The 16,867-nt window shown below is 41.5% G+C and overlaps 1 protein-coding gene across 1 annotated transcript in view; it reads left to right on the top strand.

Moving 5' to 3' along the window:
* Positions 1-16,792, top strand: part of LOC146975377 (uncharacterized) — a 47,963-nt gene extending 31,171 nt beyond the window's left edge. The window contains exon 3 of the mRNA XM_085796620.1: positions 16,675-16,792. Within this exon, the coding sequence (XP_085652746.1) occupies positions 16,675-16,792 (118 nt within the window). The remainder of the gene's footprint in view (positions 1-16,674) is intronic.
* The last annotated feature ends 75 nt before the right edge of the window (positions 16,793-16,867 follow it).

The raw sequence follows: 16,867 nt of genomic DNA, 5'->3' as shown, positions 1-16,867 counted from the left end.
CATTTTTATCCCAAGGTTTTTGATAGTAGGTTTTGAGTATTGGGCTAGTGAACCTAGATCAATGGATGGAGTCCCAGCAGTGCCATTAAAAACCATCACCTCAGTTTTATTTTCGTTCAAATTTAAAAAGTTGAGTGCCATCCAGGACTTTAGGTCATTAAGACATTTAAAAAGTGGTTTCAAAGAAGATGCATTATTCTTTTTGAGGGGCAGGTAAATCTGGCAATCATCTGCATAGCAGTGGAAGGATATGCCATGTTTGCGTAGGATGGACCCCAGTGGGAGCAGGTATAGTGAAAACAGAAGAGGGCCTAGGACCGAACCTTGTGGTACCCCACATGGGAGGGGCGCACAGGAAGACATAAAATCACCAATGTTGACACAGAAAGTTCGGTCTGCTAAGTACGATCGGAACCACTCTAATGCTGAGCCCTTAATACCCACCCAGTGTTCTAAACGAGAAATTAAAATTTTGTGGAGTCATGGATTAATTCAGTTGATTTCTTCTCAGTGATTCTTGTAAACTTCTTCCTCTTCTTTTAAAGAGTACTGGTAAGAGTCTGATGTCCCTGTCTTTTCACAATAAAAGCACCAGTCTCAGTGTTTGGTGTTTCTGAATGTGACGACGAGCTGAGCTGATTCAGTTCAGACTAAAGCTGATCAGATCTAAGATCAATCAACAGTATATTCTTCAGAATATTCATTAGCGGCTTTTCACCTGTTTCTACAGATTTTATATTTAACTCTGTCACTCCACTGACACCATTAGTCTCCTCCCTCCTTCTGCTTCCAAGGGCCAAGTTTGAGCTCAGCCTGCTAACAGCCCGTCTTCAACACACACACACCTCGCAATAACAGTCTTCACACGAGAAACACAATGACACAAAAACACGGAGCGAACCACAATAAAATTACCTTTCACAAGTTTCAACACATGATACTACATGTAAATAGTTTGTATGCATGTTTTACCAACTCTGCAGCAACGTGAGCATGTTGTTTTGCTGCGACGGGAGCAGCTGGAGGTCGTTCCATAGCATCCCTATTGGATTCAGGTCTGGGCTCTGACTGGGCCACACCCAAATTTGGATTTTCTTTTTGTTGATGATGGATGGATGATGCTAAACTGTCCAGGCCCTAGCAAAGCCCCAAACCATGATGCTCCGTCCACTGTACTTCACCTTTGACATGATGTTATGCTGATGTTATGCTGATATGCAGCGCCATTTTTACACCATACGTTCAAGAATTACTAAAAAAAAAATCTATTAATTAAAAAAAGAACATTTCCCCGTTAGAAAGCAAAGCAGTTCGAGCAGAAAACTAGGAAATTCCAAAGGGTTCACATAGGGTGACATCAGGTAAATTGGGCCATCAGGTAAAATGAGCCAGTTAAGGTTTGAGCCTCCTAGCTTTTTAAGTTTTAACAGGCAATGGCTGTAAATGATTTCAAATTGTTGCTACAACTATACTTGAAAAAAAACAATTGATTTGAGTGGTCTCTTGTTGCTGTTGTGGGTGGGACAATGCTTTATATCCAGCCTGCTGAGGAGAAGTGTGCGAAAAGTGGCCTGGCAAACAAATTTCACTTGAAACTGATAAGGTTGATAACTCCGTAAAAAAACAGATCTACAATAACAAATGTGATTTATAATACACATTGTGATTCCCCCCATTGGATAGAATGCAAAATTCTTGCTAAGCTTACTTATTTTTAATTTAAATGCATTTTTTGTGGGTGGCTCAATTTACCTTAATGCATCATGGTAAATTGAGCCATGCATTTCAGCTAAAATGGGCCACATACAAAACACAGTCTTACACTGAAGTTACACAGAAATTGAGGGTGCAAAACATGTTCAAAGTTAGATATATATCCAAGGTTGGTCAGTGCCACTCATGGTGCCATTGGCACTGTGGGGGAAAAAATGGCATCTATAATGCCACACACACACATTCACACACAGTAAAAGACCCTATAACATAGTCAGCTAACAAAGAGCATAGCAACAACATGATCATGTAATTTTAAAACGCGTTTTAAGATTAAAAAATGTCTTCAACCTCTTATGTATTCACTGTTAATGTTAAGTTTAGTGTTGTAGTTTAGTAGTAGTGTCAATTAATTATTAAAATTTAAATGATTTCTGCTAAAATTACTGTGTTGTTCTCTCTTGGCCCAATTTAACTGAACGGCTGGCCCATTTTACCTGAACCTTCATCGTACCTCGAGAGGGAATATCCCGATACTTTAACTCTCATAATTCCAAAATAATTATACTTTTTAATTTTTTTTTCACACAGAAACATTTAAGAGACCTATGTCGATTTTTAAAAGTATCAATGGATTTCATGCATAGCATTTTTGATGGTCTTATTAATCGTTTACCAAAAAGTGGCCCATTTTACCTGACTTCACCCTACTTTTTATTGCAACTGTATATCTTTGTCAAAAAATCAAGATGATCTGACATAGTGCTGTGGGTGGGTCCTGTTTGCAGCTTATAGTGCTGCCGGCAGTGAAGACAGCTGAGTAGGGGAGTTTGTCGTGTTGATCAGTCCTGTATCAAGAGGGGAGGCCAGAAACCTCCTTTAGGTAGCGAGGGACCGGGGAGTAGCCGTGCCTCATCTGTGCTCCAGTCCAGACTCTCCAGGTGTATCCCCATCGTCTAGACCCCACGAGGGGGTCTCATCATCAGGCCGGGGGAGGATAAGTCATTGGTCTTAATTACCTGCATATCAACTACCTGTATGTTGTCCTTTTAGTTAATGTCTGTGTCAATATTACTTTGTTTTAATAAAAGGCTTTTAATGTACTGACGTAACTGTGCCAGCAGTCTCCTTTTAGGGCAGCTTACTGTCCGTGCAGCGCTCTACCTCCCCCTAGTGACAGAAGTGGGGTTTGACCCGCATATGTTTGTAGTGGTCCCTATGGAGCCAGTGTGATTTCTAGCTCCCCTTGTGTTCAGTGTTCCAGTTCAGGTGCTGTGCAGTGGTTCCTGTGTGCACTGCAGTGTCTCTTTTTGTGGTGTGTGTTCTGCTTGTTTGCAGCGTTGGTGTTGCCGGATGGTGGAGTACCTGCCTGGCCTGCTGGAGCTGCCCTTGTTGGCCTGTGGGCTGCAGACGTCCCTGACTTATTGATTAATAATTCATTAAAAATAAAGTTTTGTCTATTTCCATACTTACCTGTCTGCGGTGGGTGCTCTCTTGCCTCTATGGGGCTTGAAAGGGTGACATCACGGGGTGGGGAAACTGCAATGCATTGTGGGCTTTGCAGGCATTTCAAAAGCGGTTGTAGTGGAGTGTCTATGGTAGAGTATCCTCGGTAGAGAGTTTTCAGTAGTGTTTTTCTTTTTTGTTCCGGTGAGATGGTGCAGACTTGTTGTGTGATTAGCTGCCACAGTCGTTGGCATGATCACAACGGCAAAAAGCTGGATGGGCTGAGATTTTTTCCGTTTTCTGCTTGGAAACAAAGCCAAGGACCTCGGGTCTCAGAGCTGACCAGAGCAGACCAAGAGGCGCTGAATGGCTTGGATAGCTGCCGTCAAAACGACCAAACCTTACTTTCTCCTCCATCACACGACAAATGTTGGTGTGCTCACAACATTTTCACACCGGTTATTTTTAATAAAAACTTGTTATGTTGTAAATACGCAGCAATTAGTGTCCTTTCTCTCTCGCTCTGTCCTGCAGTCTCTACCGTGAGTTCCCATGGCAACGTAAACTGTTGCCCGTAAGAATGGCGATTACGACCCACAATGCATCACGGAATCACATGACCTTTCGAGCCCTATTACCGGACCAGACCGGGTTAACAAAGGTGGTGGCAGATCTACGTTGTATGTAATAGTATCAATGACAAATGCTGGATTTACTTCACGCTTTAAACAGGTCTCAGCAGGATTCCTTGTGTGTGTGTGTGTGTGTGTGTGTGTGTGTGGTGGAGGGTGTAGTGTATTATCCACCTGAACTTTTTGCTCTAATATCTTATATAATCACCATGTAGGCTATTATGTTCTTCTTTGTATGTGTGCCCTGTTTTGGAACTGAAGGAAAGTGTGAGTTGGTGCTTTACTTCATGGACATGTTTTGCTTAGAAGTAAACAAATCGAAGGCAGATGTTGTAAGAGAGATAGACGCACATACATTTACAGATATATAAAGATGTTCCATAAGATGTTTAGTAACAGTGATAGATGAGACAGAGAAGAGTGACCCTTGTGAAATGTATCCTGGATGTGTGTTCTGTTAATCACATGTTTCCTGTGAGAGTCTTAACTAAGTTGATTAGCTTCATCTGGAAGATGAATGTAAAGTCGTAAAATTACATAGATCCTGCCTCATGTTCATGAACATAGAATATGAACTGTGTATGTTATTGCCTAATATGGAAAGCCATATCTTTATGTTGGGAGAAGGTGGAGTTTTGGAGTTAGAAAGCATATAAAGCTATGGTTTTGAGCCATAGGGAGAGAGATCTCACATTGGCACCAGAGATGCTACAGGATTCAGCATTTTTTGTACACTGCTCTTCTTCTGGTTAATAAACTCCTTTTTGAATGAAAGTGAAGATGTGTCGGCGATGATCCCTTCTTTTCATCAACACATCAATATACCACAAGGGGGTGGGGGGTAATGAAATAGTCCAGGTAAGATAACAACCTCACGTCCAACAGGTGAGTCACAGTTCAAAGTTTCAAAGGTGAACTTTGAACCAACAGTTGTGTCGCAGTTATTTTTCTCCTGTAAAGGTAAGGCGAACGTTGTGTTGTTGTTGTGTTATTATAATGTTACTGTAGCTGAGTCAGAGCTGTAAAGTTTGGGCCGACAGACTGTGGTGAGTGGTCTGTCATGTGGACTGAGGGGCTCTGGGGTTTTTAAGGCTCTAGATGATGTTCAGAAAGACAGCACCGTATCAAATGAGTCACAGGCTCCTGCTTCAACAGCAATATACAGTTTATACGTCTGATCAATACTCAACTGACTGTATTAATGATTGATTTTCCAGTGTTGATCAATGTTCAGCATCAGGTTCCTCAAAGTAACTGAGTACATTTAGTGCAGTACAGTTGTGAGGTACTTGTACTCTCCTTGAGTATTTCCTTGTTGTGCTACTTCCTGCTTGTACTGCAGCTCATGTACCTGACAGGTGAAGCTACTGGTCACTTTGCAGCTGCAGGTTGCAGGTCAACACACAAATATTATCAATATTGTTGTGAATAATCTTTTATAGCCACAACTGTTGTTCAATCAACATTTTTCAAGCAGAAATTTTCAGTTTTCAGTCTTAAAAACTGAAGATTTCCTTGTTTTTTCTGTTTGATTTGACTGTAAATTGAATATTTTTGTTTCTTTGATTGTTGCTGTGATAAAACGAGACATTTGAAGACGTGGCCTCAGACTGAGAGGAACTTGAACGCATCATTTGTCTGTATTTTGTGACATTTGATGGAGCAGACGATGAATGGATGGACAGAGACAATAAGTGTCAGTGGCAGCTGGAGAGTGTTTTTCTCTCTTTGAATTTCCAGTGTGAGTGAAATGACTGAATGTTGTGATAGTGGAGCTGTGAGGTGAAATAAGTCTTGGCCCAGTTGTTGTGTGTGTAATAATCAGCTGTAGCTTGTTTGATCCAGTGGTTTTCTACAGGGACGCTGTCCACACAGAGACTGTGTCACATCAACTCAGTGGATCTCAGTCCCAATGGCGATTCTGGGGGGTGGCCTGGGGTGGCACTGGCCACCCCTGAAAACTCATTGGCCACCCCTGTGGCCACCCCAAATTTGATAGTTGTTGGTTAAGTTCGTCAACACAAGAAACAAGAGGAACGCTATCACACACTCCTCTACACACAGTCACTGTAGCTGTGCCTCGCTCCGCTCTCTCTCTCTCTCTCTCTCCCTCTCTCTCTCTCTCTCTGTCACACACACACACACATACGGGCGCATAGGTCGCGCTTGACCGCTAATAAACGGTAAATGCGCTATATCGCGCTAATTGTACAGTGTTGAAATTAACACACTTTATAGCTACAGAGTGCAGTCAAAGCTAATTGTACAGTGTTGAAATTAACACACTTTATACAGAGTGCAGTCAAACACCAGGCTAAAGAGAGAGGAACAGCAGCAGTCAGCTGCAGGTGAGTGACAGACAGGTGACTGTGAACCAGCGACACCAGTGAGGCACAAGTTAACGTCCGTTTGTGGTCAGACCTTCCGTCACGGGGTCGGGGACGAGCTGCTGCATAACACATCAGGCTACTGTGGCCTAGGCTAAGTCCTCCTGTTAATATGTTTGCTGTGAAATAGGACTAGACTATATAGCTGTGCAGTACCTATTCTTAGTAGACCGGAAAGCAGCAGATGATAGAAGCGTCATTACAACCAGAGGAGACAGGAGATTTTTATTTTTTAGAGAATTGAGACTTGACTTGGATTTGGTAAAAAAAAAAAAAAAAAAAGACTTGTGAACATCTCTGGCCCCCACTACTTAACTTTAGTTTTCATTCTTGCATTAGAGCATGGCATTTAATGTTTTAATGTCATGCTGTAATTTTCTGTCATGTTTGTACATTTACTAGCTATACATAATGAATATTGCACTGAAGCTTGATTTTAAGAAAATCGTGAATCAAATCAGAATTGTAATATCTGCCCGAACAATTGCAATTAGATCTTTTCCCAAAATCGTTCAGCCCTAGATGCACTTAAGAATATCCATGTTCTGTGTTTCTAAGAAACTTGTTCTGTAAATTGTTTACTTGTGATCAAAAATCTGAAGCTCAGTGCTGATGCTTTTCTGTAAATACTATAGTTTTCTAATAATAATAATAATAGCAACTTCTTCCAGTTTTAGGCTTACAATTACAGGTTAAAGTCCCACCCACTCCATAGGCTGCATACAGATAATTTTTATATGGTTGAAGAGACAATGGTGTAGCTACTTGCTCATCCCTAGCCATCTGGCCACCATCTGTGTCACCTGTATTGTTACCTACGTTTGCTTTACTAATTTAGGCAGCATCTTGTGATTAAACAAAAACACACGTGTGCTGGCAAAAAACAAACCAAAAAATCAAATTCCAGTATCTCCAACAAATTTAGATGTAAGATAAATAATAACATAAACCAAGCATTAAGAGCAATTTCAGTTTTTTCTTACAAGCATAGTTTATCTTTTGCTTACAGATAGGCCTACACTTTTTAATGAGGCCTATCTTTAAATATTAAGCTTTAATTTGAGTTTTTGGGTTTCTTCTGTTGCCTAGATTGCTGTGTTTATTTAATCACTAGATAGGGCTTCAATTAGTAAAGAACACACAGGTAACAATACAGGCAATACAGAAAATGAGCTAATGACTGATGAATGTTATTCTATAGGATGAGTTAAGAGCAGGTGAATTTTGCTACCCTGATACAAATTGTGAAGAGGTGAGGACTTTTATCCACTACAAGGCTCTTAGAAAAGCTGTACCCTATCCTGAACAATTACTGATTAAAAACCGACACGTTAAAACAACCAGAGAGTACCAAGAACTGTGAAAAAAATACTGTTTTTTAAAAGTTTTTTTTTACCAGTAAACCTTTCTTCTTGACATTTATGAGACAGGAAACCATGGGCGAGAGAGAGGTAATGTGACATGCAGTAAAGAACCTCCAGCCAAGATTTGAACCGCAGTCGGCTGCGTATATCACAATAGTTTTGTTATGCCATGGCCACCCCACACTAGCTTTGTGTCCCATCTTGGCCACCCCAGTAAAAATATCCTGGATACGCCACTGCTCAGTCCTTGTGTGTGTCAGTGGATGGAAACAGTGGTCCATGGATCATGTTGCTGGGCTGCAGCTTCATGGCGCCATCTAGTGGACTGATAGTAGAAGTACAGCAGCTGATGGCAGCTTCCTCTTCCTCACTGCTGTGTGACTGCATTCAACTGACACTGATATGAAGCAGAGTTTCCTCTGCAGGTGAAGCTACAAAGTGTGATAGATAGATAGATAGATAGATAGATAGATAGATAGATAGATAGATAGATAGATAGATAGATAGATAGATAGATAGATAGATAGATAGATAGATAGATAGATAGATAGATAGATAGATAGATAGATGTGGGCAGACAGACAGATGACAAAATGCGAAAACAAAAATATAAAAAGCTGCTCCTATGAAAAGGCTATCATATTTTAATTTACTTATATTGACCCTAAAAACAATTTAGTATAGGTAAGGTTTCGCCCACTCTGGTCTGGCCCAAGGACTAATAGTTTCTGCGTCAGTTAAAGCAGAAGTAAGTGATCTGGTGGTTTTATCTAACTTCCTGTCAGCAGATGGAGTTAGCAGTCCCCGCCCTCGTCCCTACGTCACCACATTCACGCGCATCCCTTGGCTGCACACACAGAGAGGACTGCCCCTTTATGCCGTTCTCTCTCCTCATTGGATAAAGGTTGTAGGATACAAGGAAAGTTTTCTCCTGGGCTCAGAGCAGAGCAGAGTGACTGACAGACCCGTGTTTCAGACCAAACACTCTATAGAAGTGATTGCACTTATTCCACCTGCTGTAACTGATCAGAGATCTGATCAGCAGATCCATAGACGGACTTTGGCCTTGGTGTTGGTGGAGCAGTTGATGAAGCTGGAGCCTTTATTGTTGCTCATTAATAGTTTATTGCTTGTTTATTACTTTGCTTTGGCCAACACTGATTCACACATGGACTCGTCTTCTTGTGAAGGTGACAGGAAGTTTCACCTTTCAAAATAAAGGTGGATTCATTAACAAAATGCGAAAACAAAAATTTTATTTGCAAATTACACAAACACTTTTATTTCTGGTGAAAATTTGCAGCAACTTTTGGATGTCATCACTTCAGAGTTAAGTAAAATTAAAAAATGGTTTGACAAGAATAAATTATCACTAAATCTGAACAAAACAAAAATCATGTTATTTGGAAACTGTAAAATACACAATCAAATACAGGTACAAATAGATGGTGTAAATATTGAAAGAGTAAATGAAAATAAATTCCTGGGAGTGATAATAGATGACAAAATTAGCTGGAAACCTCACATTAAACATATCAAATCTAAACTGTCTCGCAGCATTTCAGTTTTGGTAAAAGCAAAGCATGTCCTAGATCATAAATCACTCTATATTCTGTACAATTCACTGATTCTTCCTTATTTAAAGTACTGTACAGAGACATGGGGAAACACATACAAAACTGCACTTCAGCCACTTTTCATACTGCAAAAAAGAGCAATGAGAATTATTCACAGGGTTGATTATGGGGCACACACCAATGACTTATTTTGGAAATCTAAAACTCTAAAATTGTTTGATTTGATGGAGCATAAAACAGCCCAAGTATTATATAAAGCAAGGAACTATCTGCTACCAAGAAATATTCAGAGAATGTTTCATGAAAGAGAGCAAGGTTATGATTTAAGAGAGAAATCAAATCTAAAGGTTGGCAGAGCTCGCACAACCAAGAAAAGTTTCTGTATCACCATTTGTGGAGTAAAACTGTGGAATAACATGAGTACTGAAATCAAAAACGTGTGTGTGATAAATGTTCTTTGTTCACTTTGGATTTTATTTCTTGGAGCAAAGTGCAAAGAAGCAGAAGGTGATTAATCCAGATAAGATAACATCACGACCAACAGGTGAGTCACAGTTCAAAGTGCTACAGTTGACGTTCGACTCAGCGGTTGTGTCGCAGTTTATTTTCCCGTGTGAAGGTAAGGTGAACGGTCTGAATGTTTTCCTCGTTAACACATGTCGTTACCTGAGTTCTCTGCCCTTCAACGTGTCGTTGTGTTGTTGTTGTGTTATTATAATGTTACTGTAGCTGAGTCAGAGCTGTAACTGTAAAGTCTGGACCGACAGAACCGTGTCCGTCATGTTGTGTGGATGTTGTCGGTAGAAGCGCTGGAATAAGAGCAGAAGCTGTTACTGCCTATCACTGATCAATACTGACAGTTTACTTTATTGATGATTGATTTTCCAGTGTTGATCGATGTTCAGCTTCAGGTTCTTCTTCAACACCTTGATATTGAAAAGAGAAGCTTTTTGGATATATATACACTAGACACGCTCTCTCCGAAAGGGCTCAATCTAGATTTAGATTTGAGGCCTTTTCTGTGAAGCTCTTTCTGCTAGTTCTGCTTATGTTCCTGTTGTGTCCTGTGTGCCTCCCCTGTTTGAGTTCATTAGATGCCTCCTGTATAGACATTACTTAGACAGTAGTTGGTGTGTTGCTGTTGTCTTTCTTCTGCTACTACTATGCTAGCCATGTTTGCAGGCTTTGCTGCAACTTTTATCTTTTCGTGGTGCTGTGGATTGTTTTGTTTCCTGAGACGCCCCTTTTTCCCCTTAAATATCACATGAGTTTATGACGGTGTGCTAATGTGCTATTCTAGGAGTTAGATTCTTGTTGCGAATTATTCTTTGTGTATTGGATTTTCTACTGTCCATGGTGATAGTGAAAAATACATTGTGTATTTGATTTTCTACTGTCAATATTGTGATAGCTGATAGTGTTTTATTTCTTTGTATACATCAAGATCGTAATCATTCACACCTGTTGCTTACTAGGCCTGATTGTGTCATGTGATCCCAGAGTGTTATTATGCAATAACACTCTGGGTTATTGATTATTGGACACAAATCATCAATCAGTTGTTCAATCAACATTTTTCAAGCAGAAATTTTCAGTTTTCAGCCGCAAAAACTGAAGATTTCCTTGTTTTTTCTGTTTGATTTGACTGTAAATTGAATATTTTTGTTTCTTTGATTGTTGCTGTGACAAAACGAGACATTTGAAGACGTGGCCAGACTGAGAGGAACTTGAACGCATCATTAGTCTGTATTTTGTGACATTTGATGGAGCAGACGATGAATGGATCGATAGAGACAATAAGTGTCAGTAGCAGCTGGAGAGTGTTTTTCTCTCTGTGAATTTCCAGTGTGAGTGAAATGAGTGAATGTTGTGGTAGTGGAGCTGTGAGGTGAAATAAGTCTCGGCCCAGTTGTTGTGTGTGTAATAATCAGCTGTAGCTTGTTTGATCCAGTTAGTGGGGTCCTTTAAGGCTCAGTCATTTCAAATTGGTGTTAAAGTTTTGTTTTCACTTCCAAGTTGAAGTTTGGGGTCTATAGAACAATTTGAGTCCGAGTGTCAAACACACAGATACAAAATGACCTCTAGGGGGCGCTGTAAAATATGTGAACTTCTACAACTTTTGATTAGATTATCTAATTTTAACATATGAGGTATGTATGGATTCAGAATTAAAATGAAAAACTGGTATACCAAGCATTTGGTGACCAGATTAAAAATAAATACACTTTTAGCCTAATATATTAAAAGGACACAAGCAAAATTGTGCTTTTTTTGAAGATAAAGTCTGGAAATGTCCTCAAGGTTGCTATGAAACATGATTTTTAAAGTTAATGTAAATAAAGGCTGTGTAATGACTTAACTGGATTTAAGATTGGTGTTCAGAATATCCCTATAGTGAAGAAACACACTCCTCGATGTCAGGTCAGGTATTTAATGACAACGATGAAGGAGCCCTGCAGCAATACACAGAATAGCAACATAAGCTAAAACAAATAGCTAATTAATGTGTGATACTGTGTAGCAAAGGTAACAGTATGAGCTTATGACCTTGCGAAAAAATGCAGTGGACCTTCCCTGACATCTTCGGAGAAGACAAGTTTGTGGTGATGCTAGGTGGGCTCCACATTGAAATGGCTTTTTGGAGTACCATGTGTGGCAAGGTGAAGAGGGCCCGGGCAGGCTTCGAACCCCAGACTCCCAGGTAAGAGTCATGTGCGCTAACCATTCGGCCAAAGGGAAATCACCTTGGCCAAGTAGCCAGGGCACATTATCAATTTGAGGCAAAGTGACAGAACCTGTCAACTGTCACATCTCTCCCCCTCTTTTCACAAGCACGTCCTCGTGCTTCCGTGCAGGCTGCCACACATTAGGAATCCATGGACCCACCACTAGTGCTACATGGATCCTGCCAACAACGCCAGAATGTGGCAAGGTGAAGGTCACGCGCATCCCTTGGCTGCACACACAGAGAGGACCGCCCCTTTATGCTGTTCTCTCTCCTCATTGGATAAAGGTTGTAGGATACAAGGAAAGTTTACAGCAGAGCAGAGTGACTGACAGACCCGTGTTTCAGACCAAACACTCTATAGAAGTGTTTGCACTTATTCCACTTGCTGTAACTGATCAGGGATCTGATCCATAGACAGACTTTGTCCTTGGTGGTGGTGGAGCAGTTGAGGAAGCTGGAGCCTTTATTGTTACTCATTAATAGTTTATTGCTTGTTTATGGCTCTGCTGTGGCCAACACTGATGCTTTCTGTGCTCACTGATTCACACATGGACTCGTCTTCTTGTGAAGGTGACAGGAAGTTTCACCTTTCAAAATAAAGGTGGATTCATTCTTCCTTACCTCTCTGAGGTTCTTCTATGAGAGCTCAGATCTGACTCTGTGCTTTATGTCTTCACTTCATCTCTTGCTGTGTGTATGTGGAGTTTCCATTGCTCACACACTCTCCATCTCTCTGAAACCTTGGAGATCAGTCAGACTTGGTTATAGAGAGCCTGAGAGGAAGCAGGAAGTAACGTCGCCATGGGACCTCAACTCGGAAAAAACCTCCATGTAAGTGAACGGGAGTCAACGTTTTATTTCTAATCCGATTGAATAGTGTGATGATAAAACTCTCTGACCTCTACCTGTTTAAAACATCACGTTTCATGAAGAGAAACCAGCAGTTTGTTGTAAAACGGCAACAGAAGAATGTATTTAGTGTGAAGACGCTCTACGGACTACTGGTGTCCCACAAAAAATACGTCACCAACTGACACGGGAAAGGAAGGACGCCATGTGGTGACGTCACCTACGCCACCTAGAGTCTTTCTGGTTACGGATTCTAAGAAGTTTTATTTTACAATAGTTTTACAACAAACTGCTGGTTTCTCTTCATAAATCGTGATGTTTTAAACAGGTAGAGGTCAGAGAGTTTTATCATCACACTATTCAATCAGATAATAAAACGTTACTTCCTGCTTCCGCTTAGGCTCTCTATTTCACTCCAGTGGTTTCCTCCTGATGGATCTACTTGTATTAAACCCCCTGCTGGACAATAAGTGACATCACAGCACTATTATAGCTGTTAGACTACCAATTACTGTTAATAATAATAATTATCATCTGATTCATTCAAAGTTATCCACTGAGTGTTTGATGTCAGTGACAGATAATTGTCATAGTCTATGGTTCAGTTCACCTTCATGTTAAAGCAGAAGTAAGCGATCCGGTCGTTTTGGCTAATGCTGCTTTCTAGGTAGGCTTTTGAAACCGTAAATTACAGCTTCAAGTCACGACTTACGACTTTGTAGCGTTCCAGGCAACCCACTCGTGTTTTCCCGACCTGTTTTACCTGTGAAAGTCACTATAACGGCCACTCGTAACTTCCGACCCATGAACTCGTACCAGATCGAACTGGTACCACTTCACAGGTCGGAAAAACACGAGTTACGGGTTGCCTTGAACGCACCATAACGTCTTGTCAGCTGATGGAGTTAGCAGCCCCTGCCCTCGTCATGGATCTATTGGCCCTCGTCCCTACGTCACCACATTCAGGCACATCCCTTGGCTGCACCAGACTGGCTCTGGCTGCACACACAGCCCTTCATGCTGTTCTCTCTCCTCATTGGATAAAACTTCTAGGAAACGAGAAAAGTTTTCTCCTGGGCTCAGAGCAGAGCAGAGTGACTGACAGACCCGTGTTTCGGTCCAAACACACTATGTAAGTGATTGCTGTCGGATGATATAACTATTTAAGACTTATATTAACACAAAAATATCGCTTACTTCTGCTTTAATATTGTGTGCGTGATAAATGTTTTTTGTTCACTTTGGATTTTATTTCTTGGAGCAAAGTGCAAAGAAGCAAAAGTAATTAATCCAGATAAGATAACATCACGACGAACAGGTGAGTCACAGTTCAAAGTGTTAAAGTTGACCTTTGACCCAGCGGTTGTGTCGCAGTTTATTTCGTTGTGTGAAGGTAAGGTGAACAGTCTGAATGTTTTCCTCGTTAACACCTGTCATTACCTGAGGTCTCTGCCCTTCGACTTGTCGTTGTGTTGTTGTTGTGTTACTATAATGTTACTGTAGCTGAGTCAGAGCTGTAACTGTAAAGTCTGGACCGACAGAACCGTGTCCTCCATGTTGTGTGGATGTTGTCGGGAGAAGCGCTGGAATAAGAGCAGAATCTGTTGCTACCTATCTCTGATCAATACTGATAGTTTTCTTTATTGATGATTGATTTTCCAGTGTTGATCAATGTTCAGCATCAGGTTCTTCACAGTAACTGAGTACATTTGTGAGGTACTTGTACACTTTCCTTGAGTATTTCCTTGTTGTGCTACTTCCTGCTTGTACTGCAGCTCATGTACCAGACAGGTGAAGCTACTGGTCACTTTGCAGCTGCAGGTTGTAGATTAAAAACACCTGATGAACATGATTAAAGATGGTTATTGGATGGAAATCATTAATATTGTTGTGGAGAATCTTTTAGAGCTGCAACACTTTTCAAGCAGATATTTTCAGTTTTCAGCCTCAAAAACTGAAGATTTCCTCCATGGATCATGTTGCTGGGCTGCTCTTCACTTCACTGCAGCTTCATGACGCCATCTAGTGGACTGATAGTAGAAGTACAGCAGCTGATGGCAGCTTCCTCTTCCTCACTGCTGTGTGACTGCATTCAACTGACACTGATATGAAGCAGAGAAGAAGAGCCAATCAGTGGAGGAGCAGCTGGAGACATGATGGACATGTGAGCTGCTGTGCAGATGAATGATGTGTGTTTCCTCTGCAGGTGAAGCTACAAAGTGTGTGTGAGCTGATGTGGATGTGAGCTCAGCAGCATGGATCAGTGTGAGGACAGAGAGGAGGGAGCCCCTCCCTCTAAAACCACTCTGTGTGGGGGACGTCAGAGCCAGACCACAGGTCAAAGGTCAGATGAGCATCTCTAACTGTCCATGACTCAGATCACTGCTCCATCATTATTCACACTCAAAGCTCTGTGTGTGTTGTGTTCAAGGCCAAAGCAGCAGCCACAGTCACCTGGACTTGGACCTGGACCTGGACCTGGACCTGGACCCGGATCCAGTGATGAGTCCATTAGTCGTCGTCAGTTTAACAAGAGGTGAGCTTTATTTGAAAGGTCAGAATTTAAAACAGTCAGAAAGACTTTTCTCTCTAAAAGTCAGTTGTTGTGTTTATTAACTCTTTCACTGCCAAAGACGAGTTATCTCGTCTTAGCGAATCCAAGCGTAGACTGCAACGCCATGTTGAATGTCTTGCCCTATACTACTCCTCTGTGAAGATCAGACTTGTATCATCAAAATAAAGTGCAGAAAAACACATTTGGCTTGAGAAATATAAAAAATATAGCGTGTTTTTCCCCCCTCACGGAGCGGAGCGGGTGTCTGACTGCAGCGGGGGCCGCTCCGTGACACTCTGGCCGCCGGTGAGAGCTTAGGAGGCGGCGGCGGAGCTCATGGCGGCTTGGCAGCTCGTTGAAGCTACGTGCAGCTCCGTGATACAAAGCACAAACGTTAGTAACAACAACACCGTTGATCGCTCGTCGTTAGTCGTCAAGAGCGTTTGGAAAGTCGCCAGATTTTGCGAGAAATCACTCAGATAGCAGCTTGAAAATCCCGCGATCTAGTGTGGATGAGGAGCGGACGGCGCCGGCGAACGTGACGTGACGAGAGCTAAAGGTGGTGGGAGTGTCTGTTGTGAGCGTACAGAGACTGTCTGTGGCTGGGAGTTCAGGGGGCACGTCAGCCAGAGCTGTAGACTGTGTGTGTGTGTGTAGATGTGTGTGTGAGACAGAGAGAGTGAGTGAGACCGCTGCCTGCTGACCAGAGGAAGCTGGATCTGATCTAAAGTGCTGTGTTTCGGCTACAAAAACCTGTCGAACTGATCCGAACACACGCACACAGACGCACGCGCACGCACACACATGCACACGCACACGTACATGAACACGCACGCACACACACTAAAAAAAGGAAAGAAAAAGTTGTAACTCAAAGAAAAGAAAGAAAAAAGGCTGCAGTAGTGTGTGTCAGTAGCTAAATGTTTTGTCTGTTGTCATCAAAAGTCATTTGTCAGTGTTGATTTTGTTATTGTTTACAAGAGAACAACTGTACAGATGTTGAGGCGTCACTAAAGCAAAACATAATGAAGCCAATTGTACTGGTTCACCTGAAAATGACAGTCGACACAAAAACCTCTTTTTCTCAAGATTTTGGTGCCAAAATGGCATTTTGGGCTAAAGTAACTTATATTCAACCGCCAATTTCACAAGACTGGAACAAGATAGAAACAAACAGTTTTTTTTGCTGGAAAGTAGAGACCCTCATCTTTCCTTTGATGGGTTGAATGTGTATGTAGCATATGTAGTAACAGTACATAATATATGGTGGGTCTACGCAAATCAGTCAAAAAGCTGGAAAATGCCTGGCAAGCTGGAGGAAGCTGCTGTGAGAATGGCTGGCAGTCAAAGAGTTAAAAGATTATAGATATTTTTCATCAGTTTTTCTCCAACATGCACATGTATCAGTTGTGTTGTTGTTTCAGGATCCAGCAGCAGAGACCAGACTCTCCTGAACCCAGCTGTCTGTCTTTAAAGAGCAACGACTCAAGGGACTTGTTCATTGACTTTAAAGGAGGACGTGGATCAGCTGATCAGATGTAAGACAAAACTAAATTCATTTGCTCCAAAGTGTTGGAGCTATTTATTTATTGTTAGCATTTAGTGCTGTTTAGTTTG

This window comes from Trachurus japonicus, chromosome 13 (assembly GCF_045865225.1).
Source record: "Trachurus japonicus isolate A0001 chromosome 13, Traja_1.0".
Classification (NCBI taxonomy): Eukaryota; Metazoa; Chordata; class Actinopteri; order Carangiformes; family Carangidae; genus Trachurus; species Trachurus japonicus.
Note: the sequence above shows the minus strand (reverse complement) of the source record. Positions and strands in the feature narration are given on the sequence as shown.